Raw genomic sequence first — 14,436 nt, 5'->3', positions numbered from 1 at the left:
AATACATTAATTAAATTTAACTTAACATGTCATCATCTTTACATAGACAACCATACCCAACCAAACCTCAGAATAAAACCATAATCATTAATAAACAGTACAGATTAAAATATTTATCTGGAAGGAGTTTTTATATGTTGCCTTATGTATTTATAATTATTAAATAATTAAAAATCTAACACAAGTGTTGGCTGCCGCCGAGACGTCGCCGACTGCACTCGAGTACCGTTGGCTGCCGCCGAGCCGTCGCCGACTGCGGTCGTTGGTAGAGGTGTCGCTCGTGTAAATGAACCCTAAAACAGAATAACTTAGAAGCGCTACTACCATGCAACCTTAGGCTCTGGAAAACATGAGGACATTGAACTGCAGGCGTGTGGCGCTGAGCATTGTCCTTTGACGAGCACGCCTACATGCACATCTCACGCACACATGAATATACATGGCTCTATTATTTCACACAGCTACTCTTGTGGGTTCTCATATGTTTCACTAAATTATGTTTTTGTGAAAATTTATAGTTGCATATGTCACAGCAAAATGGCTTTTCACCAGTGTGGATTTTCATATGCTGTAATAAATGATTTTTTTGTGCAAATTTATAACTACATATCTTACAGGCAAATGGCTTTTCACCAGTGTGGGTCATGTTGTGTCTTGTTAAATTATTTTTTCGTGCACATTTAAAACTGCATATCTCACAGGAAAATGGCTTTTCACCAGTGTGTGTTCTCATGTGACTAACAAAATTGCCTGAGTGGGCAGTCTTATAATTGCACATCTCACAAGAGTAAGGCTTTTCACCAGTGTGTATTCTCATGTGACTAATAAAATTGCCTGAGCGGGCAGTCTTATAATTGCACATCTCATAAGAGTAAGGCTTTGCACCAGTGTGGGTTCTCACGCTTGGATTCTTATCTTGTACAGTTAACTTGGGTTTCTTGAAAATATCATATAACTGTACTACACAGTTTGTCAATCTATATATATCTGTGTACAGTTTGGTGCCGCTATGAGACGATCGGTTGTCCAGTTCGTCAATGTCAGTTTCAAGGATTTGTTGGCTTGTCAGGATCGCACCTGCTTCTTCAGTTGCCTGCACTTTGCTCTCGTCGTTTGCCGCAAGTCTCGCGGACAGTGGAGCGACTGAAACAATACATTCTTCTTACAATTGAGTCCGACAAACAATTTTTTTCAATCTAGTAGAACGTGTCAACTAGCTTATTGTAACAAACTTACAAACATTACCTCTTTATCTATACTAATATTATAAAGAGGTAAAGTTTGTAAGTTTGTAACATTCTTTAAATGGGGTAATCTTCGGAACTACTGGTCCGATTTCAAAAATTTTATTTTATTTTATATAGGTATCATATATATTAGCCGATTTATCACAGTTTTTGTCATACAGGTCGGACCGAAAATCCTCTTAAACAGACTTATTCGCATGCGCTGCCTTAACTATTGCGTAAAATTTAAATTAATGTATGGAGGCTTTATGTATCGTTAAAAGTTCTACAAAAAAGTCCGCGACACCATATATCTATCTTCTATATATTAGCAGATATAGTATAAAAATTATTAATTTTATATACTTAGGTTTACGTCATTATTTATACAACTAAACTTTAATCCTTATTAAAATAAATTATTTAATAATCACAAGGATATTATGGAGATAAGATTTGCCCTTTACAGTATGTTAATTAGTTAAATATACTATGCACAAAAATTAAGGGAGCAGAAAAAAAATCCAAATTTTTGGGGGATTTTCAACAGGCTGTAACTTATACAAAAATGGTCGTACAGCAAAAAAATAAAAAGCAAATTGTAGCTCTAAGTGTTTAGTTTTTGGATCTGAGTTTGAAAATTTTTTTTTGAAAATATTTTTCGAGTAATCATAAGAAAACCACCGAAAAAAAAATTTTCGAAATTTTTTTGGTTTTTTTTTTTAATCTACGGACGTGGAAAAAATTTTTTCGACTCAACCTCCATATGGACCGGATAGCTTGTTTATTCAGATTTAATTTCGTTTTTTTTTAAATCTCGATACGAGCATTTCTCGCTGAGATATCGATGTTTGAATGGAAAAAGATCATTTTGTCTTTGATTACCAATATCTCAGCAACCAATGATCGCACAGAAATTTTGAGGTTAGTTTCAAAAACTTGAATAAACTCTCTACAAGGATTGGCAATTGAATTTTGAAAAAAAATTTTTTTTCAATCATTACATGAATTTGAAAAAGCATCCAAAAAAGGGCTTTTTGTCGTTTTTTGGAAAATCAAGCGCCCAATCAAAAATATTGCGGAAACCACTGACGTTAAGTGTGCCTTTTACTGTTCAATATACCCACAAAAACCCTACAAAGTTTCAATTCAATCCAGGCAACCGTTTTTTTTTTCTCACTTGATCGAATTTTTGAAAAAATTAAAGGAGCAAGATTTTCGCTCTGAAAATGTCATAATTTACGCTTTTGTGCTTGCGCACGTGTATGTGTGTGTTCCACAGTATTTTGTGACTCCAAACTCACTCTCCGAAGATGTATGTGTGTGTGTGTGTGTGTGTGTGTGTGTGGAAGTGACGAACCACAGGGTCTCAATCTCTGATAAAACCACACACATACACGTGCGCAAGCACAAAAGCGTAAATTATGACATTTTCAGAGCGAAATTCTTGCTCCTTTAATTTTTTCAAAAATTCGATCAAGTGGGAAAAAAAACGGTTGGCTGGATTGAATTGAAACTTTGTAGGGTTTTTGTGGGTATATTGAACAGTAAAAGGCACACTTAACGTCAGTGGTTTCCGCAATATTTTTGATTGGGCGCTTGATTTTCCAAAAAACGACAAAAAGCCCTTTTTTGGATGCTTTTTCAAATTCATGTAATGATTGAAAAAAAATTTTTTTTCAAAATTCAATTGCCAATCCTTGTAGAGAGTTTATTCAAGTTTTTGAAACCAACCTCAAAATTTCTGTGCGATCATTGGTTGCTGAGATATTGGTAATCAAAGACAAAATGATCTTTTTCCATTCAAACATCGATATCTCAGCGAGAAATGCTCGTATCGAGATTTAAAAAAAACGAAATTAAATCTGAATAAACAAGCTATCCGGTCCATATGGAGGTTGAGTCGAAAAAATTTTTTCCACGTCCGTAGATTAAAAAAAAAACCAAAAAAATTTCGAAAATTTTTTTTTCGGTGGTTTTCTTATGATTACTCGAAAAATGTTTTCAAAAAAAAATTTCAAACTCAGATCCAAAAACTAAAAACTTAGAGCTACAATTTGCTTTTTATTTTTTTGCTGTACGACCATTTTTGTATAAGTTACAGCCTGTTGAAAATCCCCCAAAAATTTGGATTTTTTTTCACGCACGTGTATGTGTGTGTTCCACAGTATTTTGTGACTCCAAACTCACTCTCCGAAGATGTATGTGTGTGTGTGTGTGTGTGTGTGTGTGGAAGTGACGAACCACAGGGTCTCAATCTCTGATAAAACCACACACATACACGTGCGCAAGCACAAAAGCGTAAAGCGTAAATAAGTTACAGCCTGTTGAAAATCCCCCAAAAATTTGGATTTTTTTTCTGCTCCCTTAATTTTTGTGCATAGTATAGTTTCGGAGATATTACAAAATTTCTAAAAGACGCAGAAATTCCGCTATATGACGCCCTTCGCTTTCATTTACATAGTTCCCGTTCCCGTGTGAATATGGGGATCAAACATAGCCTATGACACTCGCAAATAACGTAGCTTTCTATTGGTAAAACAATTTTCCAAATCGGTCCAGTAGATCCACAGATTACCTCCTACAACCACACAAACTTTACCGCTTTACATTATTAGCATAGAAGTATCTATTTTCCTTGGCCATCGCACCACTCTCGAAGGGCTGGACCGATTTTGCTAAGGGTAGGAGTAAGATAGAGAAGTTATAGAGTAGGGTAGGGTAGGGGTAGGGTAGAGTAGGGGTAGTAGTAAAGTTGACATCGAAATTTACGCGGACGAAGTCGCGGGCGTCCGCTAGTAATCTATATAAATACAAATCAATGCCACTTTTTGTTGTAATTTTATACAACAAACGAATGAATCTTGACCGGCTCCCTAGTTTTAGCATTGATAACAGTTTCAGTGCATGTCACTTGTCACTCACCTACAGCCGGAGCGCAGCCTGCAGCCGGGGGAGGAGACAGGGAGTCAGAGGATGAACAATGCAGCCTCTGACTCCCTGTCCTGTGGAACATTAGTGGATCCTCTTCTAACTTAATGCTTGTGTTGTATTCCTCTTTGGATACACAATAATCTTCTTGTGCCCATTCTAAGTTATCATCACTCGACATGGAGTCAGAACTGCCTTCATTCTTCACCACAACTGTTGCAACATCTCCCACTACAGATTCCTCTGCTGCTGTCTGCTCCTCTTCATCAGTGTGATCTATGTACAAGTCACAATGGTTAGCTCCTAATGTTGTTTGTGTCAAATTACACTTCACATGTGCAGTTGTGCAGTTCATCAATTCTTTGTGTTGTATAGTATTCTGAAACAAGGTCAATGTTAACACCAAACAATCAACTCCTCAAGTAAGGTAACAAGACATAATTATGTATTTCAGGTTTAAATATAAATGAAATAGTTAATACTGAGTACTCACTAATTCATGTTGTTCAACTAAGTCTGTCATCAGTGAATGGGCTCTCAAGCTCAAGTCTCTAAATCTACTGAAGTTAATCAATCTCTGAGCACACAGCACACAGAGTGTTTGCTTCAGGTTTCCTCGACGACACAACTGAAACAACTGCACACAATTATGAGTGATAAAAAGAAAAACTGAGACAAATGTTGACCTATGTTTTATATCCCTTTACAGTTTCAATTAGTACAATTTGATTATCAACTCACAGACAGTCCAGTTAGCTGTTCATATGCCTCCTCCAACTTGTGTTTACTCATTAGAGACAGCTTGCTGCCAGTGTCCAGGCATATCATGCACATCTGTAAATATACCAACAGTTACTTCTACATTACTGCTTGCATATGAGTAATGCTGCTATAAGTATATCTTGGCACTTCCTTAATTTAAATTTCTCTTAATTACATAGATTTATGCGACTCATTTATATCCTTAGTGCTGATTCCGTTGATGAAAAAGTTTCCATTTTCAATTCCAATTTAACTGTTCTTTTTGACAAGCATGCTCCCCTTCGTCCTATTAAGCTAAAACACCTTCCTGCTCCTTGGTTGACGGAGAATATTAGAGCCTTAATGGCGAAGCGCAATGCAGCTAAATCAAAGTATAAACATGTTCTTTCCGATAGTAATCTTGCTAAATATAAGCATCTTCGCAATCACTGCAGTAAAATTTGCAGGGATGCACAGCGTCGTTACATTCACTCCTCCGTCGAAAACAAAAGCTGTTCAGATGTCTGGAAATTTTTGGGAGCTTTGGGTATTGGCCGACAACGTCCAGATGTTTCTTGCAATCTTGATATTGATGCCCTCAACATTCATTTTTCTACTATGTCGCTTATAGATCCTCAGGCAAAATCCTGTACATTATCTCACCTTAGCTCTTTACCTTCTATGATTGATGTTAAAAAGCATATTCAGGCAATTAAGTCAGATGCGACTGGTCTTGATGGTATCAACCGGAAATGATTTTATTAGTTCTAGATTCTGTGTTGCCAGTTCTTACTCATATTTTTAATTTCTCCTTATCTTCTGGACAATTTCCAGCATTCTGGCGTAAAGCTCACATTATACCTATACCTAAAGTCAAAAATCCCACTGCCTTATCTCAGTATCGGCCAATATCCATCCTTCCATTCTTGTCCAAAGCCCTGGAACATATTGTGCATCATCAGCTTAACCCTTTTCTAAACAATAACCATATTCTTCATCCATTGCAATCGGGTTTCAGACGTGGACATAGCACTGTTACCGCTCTTGTTGAGGTTTGTGACAATTTACGGGCTAATATGGATAATCAACTTCTGTCTGTTCTTGTTCTTTTAGATTTTAGTAATGCCTTTAATACGGTTGACTTGGACATCCTTCTTGCTATATTAAAATCCCTCAATATGTCTCAAGTTCCATTAAATTGGTTCCACGGTTACTTGAATGAACGCCAGCAGTGTGTGCTTAATAACAATAAAATCTCCTCATATTCATCGCTTATAGCTGGGGTTCCTCAAGGTGGTATTCTCTCTCCTCTTCTTTTTGCTATTTTTATTAATACAGTCACTTCGTACCTTTCCTCTTCCTTTCATCTCTATGCAGATGACCTACAACTATATGTTACAACGGATTTATACATGGAGTCATTCTTATGGATTAGGTGTTGTTCATGTTCATAAATTACGTGAGGTGTTTTTTCGAAATTTCTGAAGTTTCAGTAAAATCATCTGCTCCTTCAACTTCGTTCTGATCTACCCACTCTAAGCCGTTGGCACTTGCGCACAGTAACTCATTAGCTCGTCTCGTGACAATCCGTGAGGGCCGCACTTTGCGGAACATACGTGCTTGCTTAGCTGGTGCGATTAAATTGACCAAAATAGTATATATTTTTTTTGTTTCATTCAGAAAAAAAATTACGTGATATTTGCCGAGACCCCCCCTCCCTCCAACGTAAGATTAGATGAGATTTGACTCGACCCCCTCCCCCCCTAAAAAATCTCACGTAATTTATGAACGGGGCGTTCATAAATCCACTTAAGTCAAAAGTGATAGTGATTGGCAGCCGTATACAGTTGGCTAAAGTAAGCATAAACTCCTTGCCACCTGTTCGTTTTAATAATACAGATTTACAATTTAGCACTTGTGTCAAAAACCTTGGTCTATTTATTGATGAAACACTGTCTTGGTCATCTCAAGTGGGAGAGGTAAGTCGTAAAATTTTTGCTTCGGTTAGGTCTTTAAATAGATTTAAAAATTTCCTTCCAATTAAAACCAAAATATCCTTAGCTCAGTCTCTTCTTCTTCCGTTATTGGATTATGCTGATTCTTGTTACCCAGACCTAACTGATGCACAGTTCGACAAACTCGAACGCCTTCAAAATTTATGCATTCGCTATATATATGGTTTGCGTAAATTTGATCACATTTCCGAGTATCGTGCTCGTCTTAAATGGTTACCAATACGATTTCGCCGTCAGTTCCATCTTCTTTGCCTCTTGTTTTCTATCCTTTATAACCCTCTGTTACCTTCCTACTTGAAAGATCGTTTCCGCTTTACATCGGAAATTGATCTTCTCAATCTACGTTCTCGAAGTGATAACCGTTTGGTCCTACCTTGTTCTAAGACAAAGTTTTTAGCAAGTCTTTTACTTGTGAGGCTGTCAAAATGTGGAATAATTTGCCGTCTTTTGTCTGTGCCAGTAATTCACTTGCCATTTTTAAGTTTCGTTTGAAACAACATTATTTGTTGTTGAATTAAAATTTCATTTTTCTTTAATTATTTTTTTTTAATTATTTATATATATATAATTACATATAATTTATTGCACCTTCCCGCTCTTTCTTCGCAAGTTCTCTCGTCAGGGGTTGCCTGGTAGAGATTACTTATAGTAATATGGCCGCCTTTGCATGCTAAGTTTAATTTATGTTTTTAATGTTTCAATTTATAATTGTATTTTTGTGTGCAATAAAGTATTTCTTCTTCTTCTTCTTCTTCTAAATTCACAAATAAAAACACAACAAACTGACCTGCACTGTTGAAGGAATAGCATGAGAGTGAATCTGCCTCACACAACTCTCTGTTGTACAAAAGTCGTCATCCAGAAAGTGCTGGGAGCAGACCACAGCAGGGTCGGGCAGGTGATGGTCTTGTGTGCCGAGGGCTCTGAGCCAAGCAGTACGGAGATTGTCTTCACTGGGTACTCTATAAAACAACATTCATGGTATACAAAAGTATACCTACACACATATACACAACTATAATATATTTATGTATAGTTCATGTAATATGCTAAAAACTTAGCACGCAATTGATGAATTCCTTGTAAGCTTATACTTGTAATTAATCAATTGTGATTTATCTCTATTCTACTAAGATTTAGGTTTAATCAACAAATTGATAAAAAATTTAATGCACATGGCTTACAAAATGTAATTATATTAACTGGAGCCAAGAAAAGAAAGCAATAAAACAGTCAATCAGTACACAGAGCGTGAGACAAGGTCATAGTTCTTCTTCTTTCCTAGGCCTTTTCCACACTTGGTTTATATTGTGAGTAGATCATAGTTGTAGCAAAACTTCTACTAGGTAATCTTTACGATAGCTTGCAGATCTTAATAAACATAATAAAACTGGTTAACAAAGAGTTGTCTGTGAGGTTGACGGCTGTGGCCGAAATTCACGAGATAAATAATTCTACTCACGCATGAAAGGTAATTCCTGTTCTCTCGTATGTCGACACTTTGTCTGAAGTATTTTCGCAGAAAGGCGCGCAGCACCGCATTATTAGTGTGTAGTTTTTCGTCACGAATACAATAGTCCTCAACTGATACTGTAAGTCTTTAAGTCTTTGGGCTCACTGTAGTCTGCACCACCTCTTAGAGGGAACACGAAATAAGATCAGTAGCTCAATTGCAAAATGCCGATTTCAATCTCTTATTACCACAGACCACAAATGAAGCAGACCTCTGACTCAGAACAAAGCTTTGTGCTGGTTAGAAATTTTGTATGTGTGTATAAAAATGTCATTCATAAATTTCTCGGACCTCTCTTTTACACTTGGGAAAAAATTAAATGTGGGGGGAAAGTCCTATCTCTTTCTAATTCAACACATGCATATAAATCGTAGTAAAATTAGGGATGTGCAAAAATCGTAATTAGAGAAATTAGTGCTGAACACACACACTTGTTGAAGATTTTTTAATGTACCGATTTTAGAAATTTCCGGTTTTCTCTTACACTACTAGTGCACCTAAATTTATATTTACTTGTTAGATTTTAAGGAAAAGAAAAGCCTTTAATATATTTAAATCTATTTATTTTGTTATTGTCTGTTAATTGTGTAGTGACTCTACCACCGGTTCGGAAGGCAGAAGAGCCGGCAAGAAACTCAGTGGTTGCTCTTTAAAAAAAAACATTATTTACAATTGTAATTATCATTCACAATCCCCAAAATTACAAATATTGTGTACATACAAATTTTAGGCTGGTGGAAAATCAATTACATATTGTTTTTCTATAACATTATGAGGATTCAATAAACAAATAAATTTGAGACAGAACAGTGTAACAGAATCAACATAATATTCTTAGTTCTTTACTATTTTTTTTTTACTTGACCTTGTAAATTATTAATTATAAAACAATCATTTTAACTTAAGTATAATAGGCAACCTCTTTATAATGTGTCTCTGTAAATATTATTTATCATCACTAAAAACATATGAGGGTATATATTTCTAATGCCGGATCAGAGACCATTATAATAAAAATAAGTAAGTGTAAGTAAGGTTACCTAAAACCTAATTAAAATTATGTAATTTATTGTCATACAAAACAAAGATTGTGAGTTTTGCAAAATTATAGTTTTAAAAACAATAAAAACACAAAGCACGTACAATACTGTGAAATCCCATATTGTTTCAGTATTAAACATTTTTTTTTACAAATTTAGCATTTTTTTTACAATATACATTAGAATGTAATACAAAGGGCAAGATTTCTAATTAAAAGTACAACAAGGACAGGATATCACAGGAGGCACAAATTTGTTAGGACTTATACTTAATTATATGTATATTACTAGCAGACTTGACCATGGTTTTACCGGAATAGTAGTTTTGATTATAATGGGTGCTTGGCAGTATTTCCTATAACTCTAGGGTTACTCTTTAACGAAAATTAATACATAATAATAAATTTATATAATGACGTACATAATACATTAATACATATTTATAATTATGACGTAGCCAAGTTTTACGTATTTTAATGTTTGAAGACATAAAAAGATTTTATTTATTAGTTAAAAAAAATATTAGTTATGCAGTTCGGTTCCTTTATGTGGACTCGTCGACACCTTGAAGTTATAGGAAATACTCCCGAGCACCCTGTATATGTTACAGATGTAGCTTTCTAGTAAAGAGTGGATTTCTAAAATCAGTAGTGTAAGTTTTTGAGTTAACTCTTAACAAACAAAAATCTATAATAATAGTCTATCAAAAAATAAATATAATAATAGAATACAAATACCTAATAACTTACTCTTACAAAAGTAATAGTTTGAAAGAATTAAAAATGGAAATTTGAAAGACTGATAAATAGCATGAAAAATAATCTTTAATTTAAATTCCAAGTTAAGAAAATATGAATATAAACATACGGTATGAAAAAATTACTGACTTTGGTGGTGTGTAGATCTATAGCTAGCACCTTAACTTACTTTATTTTTAAGCATATCTTCCATTTCCTTTCCTTTCTTTCTAGTTATCTACATTGTGCATCTTCCTATTAAAATTAATACACAATTGTCTGACTTGCATTCTAATGACAAACAACCAAAAAGCGTTAAAAAAATCCAATTTATGCTTGTCACAAGATAAGAAAGAAGTATCGAGCCGTTTTTTAAATACGTTAATTAAATCTGTGTAAATGTAAACGTTACAAATTTTTGGCTATATTTCTTCAATTAAATAAATAAATTGTCATACAAGACTCAAAAGATTACGAGACGGATGATAAAAAATTCTGGTACTTGCATTATATTCTCTGGATTCAATTAAAGAGTGAAATGGTTCATTTACATCAGACAATAGTGCATTTTTACAACTTTGGCAGTCTGCACTATCTAGTTTTGAAAATAAATATCTGCAAATTGCACCTGCAAAAACACAGCTTGAGTTTGAAAAACGTTTTCGGAAGGAATACAAGTATCTAAGAAATCTAAATTTTGATGTTGAGATGTGTAATCAATACATTGAATATCTATTTTTGGTCTATTAATTAAACTCCTGAGAGAACCAAGCATTTTATCTTTATCGCGAGAGAACAATTTGCATATATAGAACTATCAGATGTCATATCATTAATTAACAATGTCTTAAATGACGAAATAAAATTGTGACAATCTGGGTGTGTATTAGAGCCACCATGACCTCTGATTTGTGAAAAAAATTCCAGGGGATCCTGGTTTAATTGCTGAAGACTCAAGAAGTTAACGCCTGAAATGTTTTAAAATCTTTACGGTTTTTATATCGTGACAAAAGTTACGTAATGAAATTGGCCTCATTTTTCTTGCGTCTATAGCATCAAATTTCATTGATTGTAGTTTTTTCACTGCTTCATTCCAAAACTGAAAGTGATCTGATTCTAAAGATAAAGCATTACGTAAACTGGTACATTTATGACCACCACCATTAAGGCTATCAAACAAATTGTTCATGAATAATATTATTTCAGCAGTGAAAAAGCCATTATCAATGTTAATAGGTGGGACACTATAATTATGGTCCATTCTAAATCGTTCGCATGTCTTCAAATGCATCGATAGAGAGATGTAGACTGTGTTGCTGAATACTTCTGCATGGTTGACCTGTAATGTAAAATGAAATTTGGTTAAAAATTGAACATTTAACACTGTACAATAGTATGAATAACATAATAGTTATTGTCTCGTTGGTCCAGTGCTTAGCCCGTGCGGATCACGAGGTACTAGGTTCAAGTTTTGCCTCATTGCCAAACCAAAATCTTGGAATTACCTAAATGGCCAACATTAATAAAATCTTTTTAACAAAACGACTTCAAAATAACAAAAAAAAACTTAAAAGCGAAAAATAACATAGTTTGTGCTACCTTCAGATTACTTTGAAGGCGGTGGCAAGTGAGTGACATAATAATCAAAGCCGTTTCTTTTAAATCCTAAAACTTGATTGATATGATTTAATCAGCTTAAGTTACTGAATTACTGTGTTGGTACTGCCTTCAAAATGATAACGTAAATGCTAATTTATATGGAATTGAAACAGTGCAGTAGTACCTATAGATGGCGCTGTTTCAATTCCTCATAAATTCGCATTTACGCTAACGCGACCGTCACAGTATCAAACTGCCACTAGTCCCTCTGAAGGTAGCACATACGATGTTATTTTTCCCTTTTTATTTTTAGTCGGTTAAAGTTTTTTGTTACAAAGATTTCATTTTTCTGTCTTTAGTGTGTGTTTTAGCATAGTGAACGAAAGCGCCACAGTACGGGAAAATTCGTTATTTTCATTTCAACACAAAATTACTAAACCGATTGTCATTAAAATTTAATGGAACCAATCTGGAACTATAATCTTTTAACAAAAGAAGAATTTTTAAAATTGGTTATGAAAAAACAAGTGTCGAATTGAGAACCTCCTCCTTTTTTTATAGTTGCTTAAAAAGCCGTTAATTTGCATTTTTTTGTTCTAATAATACTTTTATATTGAATCTTCGGTAAAATAATACATAAGGTTATACATTTTTAAATATATATTCATCACGCGAAGACGCGTGATTCGTGTTTTTAACGTATTGCCACATTACTATTAGTAAAAAATAAACTTTAATAAAGTATTTTTCACTACTCTTGCTCAAAAACACTGTCATATTACCTCTCCACAGCGGGGCTAAACAAGCATATTAGCCTCTAGAGGCTAAAGTAATTTTGTTTTTTTAATTCTTGTCTGTTACGAGTACTAGCTAAGTACTAGCCTACTATAAAACGGAGGAGGTTTTATTCGAAAATAGAATCATTATAGGTAAGGCCCCGATTGTTTTGAAAAATGAATAAAAAACTTTAAATTGGAATAAAATGCACCGTTCTTGTCTGTGGAATGCGTTTATTTTTTTATTTCATTTTTATTGAGTTGCGAATGTAGCGAGATTTGAAGACATGGGACATCCTTTACGGTGTAATACCTTTGCCTTTTTCTCATGTGAAAAAAATAAAATTAAAAAGCGGGAATTTAAAAAAACAATTGGCGTGAATAATACACACTTGATTTTTTACAGAAATTCATTGTAAATTTGTGACCGTAACTTACATATTTTTCAACAATAATTGTTATTGTTGTTTTCATCTAGTGAGAATGGTGATCTTAATTTGGAGATGGATGAAATCTTCAATCTGTTACCATCAAAGTCGAAACGCATTTACTTAAATACTTTCCTACGATACCTACGAATACCTACGAAAAATTTAATAAGTGGAGAAAACAACAACGAATGGATTCACTTACGAAAGGAGTTTTTTAAACTATTATCTCCCACGTTTACCTCACATACTCATTATTCATCTTCACAGTAGTCGGAAATTATGTTACCGAGTAAAAGCATTGTCCTTAATATCCAAAATTGTAGACTTTGTACATTTAATTTTCAATTAAAATAAATCATTGAACATGTACTAAACTATTTTATTTTCTCGCAATCGTAGTGAAAAGCAGAGTGTAACACATGGGGCTAAACCCATTATAAACTCGGTTTCTATTTAGGCGTAAAAATACCTCGTATATAATGGGTCTTTTTAGCCCCTTGTATAACAATCTACTATTTTAGAAGACTAGCGGATGGCCGCGACTTCGTCCGCCCTTAAACCTCTTCTTACGAAAACGGGAGTAACTTCTCCCGTTTTCCCTACATACGTTTACCCTTCACTACTCTGCTCCTATTGATCGTAGTGTGATGAAAGTATACTATATCTAGGAGTATGAAGAATAATTGTACCAAGTTTCGTTAAAATCCGTTGAGCAGTTTTTGTTCCTATAACGAACATACACACAGACAGACAGACCGACATTTGATGTTTTATTGTGACCAGAACGCGTTGTGAGCTATTTTTCCGCTCCGGTCCCGCTTTTGCTTTGAGCTATTCGGTGCGCGGCTGGATTTTGCGCTTTTTATGTGCTTGGGTATAATGCGGCGACCACGGTCGGGGGCCCTACCACAAACCCCCGGCCGAAGGCCGGGGTATAATTAGGCGCGTGGGCCAAGGCAGCGCGTTTTATGTGCTTGGGTGAAATGCCTAGCCAAATCAAAAATCAAAATCTACTTCACTATAAGAAAGTTCTGCGTAGTTTTACTTTACAATTAATGGGTATACACTCAATCTTCCCCTGTTTTCCTAACCATAGAGTTGGATTTTTTTCCAAATTTATCATCATCGTCATCATCATATCAGCCGATGGACGTCCACTGTAGGACATAGGCCTTTTGTAGGGACTTCCAAACATCACAATCCTGAGCAGTCCGTTTTGATAATTTTGTTTTGTTAGAAAGGAAATATAATGAAAAAAAATATATTTCGAATTAGGTCCCATATAAATTTCAAATACGAAAAAAAATCTAACCCTAATTGAATGTATACCTACCCATTAATTGTAAAGTAAACCCACGAATAACTTTTTATATTATAGTCAGATTTTAATAATTTTTCTTTTATAAGATATGACTTCAAAATTAGTC

At 34.6% G+C, this 14,436-nt stretch overlaps 1 protein-coding gene across 2 annotated transcripts in view; it reads right to left on the bottom strand.

Annotated features, from left to right (window-relative positions):
- Window positions 1-299: 299 nt before the first annotated feature.
- Window positions 300-14,436, bottom strand: part of LOC112055843 (zinc finger protein 84-like) — a 38,227-nt gene continuing 24,090 nt past the window's right edge. For both annotated transcript variants that reach the window (XM_052889968.1, XM_052889975.1), the window contains one exon: window positions 300-1,143. In XM_052889968.1, coding sequence (XP_052745928.1) covers window positions 449-1,143 — 695 coding nt within the window. In that variant the 3' untranslated portion in view covers window positions 300-448. The remainder of the gene's footprint in view (window positions 1,144-14,436) is intronic.

This window comes from Bicyclus anynana, chromosome 26 (assembly GCF_947172395.1).
Source record: "Bicyclus anynana chromosome 26, ilBicAnyn1.1, whole genome shotgun sequence".
Classification (NCBI taxonomy): domain Eukaryota; kingdom Metazoa; phylum Arthropoda; class Insecta; order Lepidoptera; family Nymphalidae; genus Bicyclus; species Bicyclus anynana.
The sequence above is the reverse complement of the archived record's forward strand: the minus strand, read 5'-3'. Positions and strand labels throughout refer to the sequence as shown.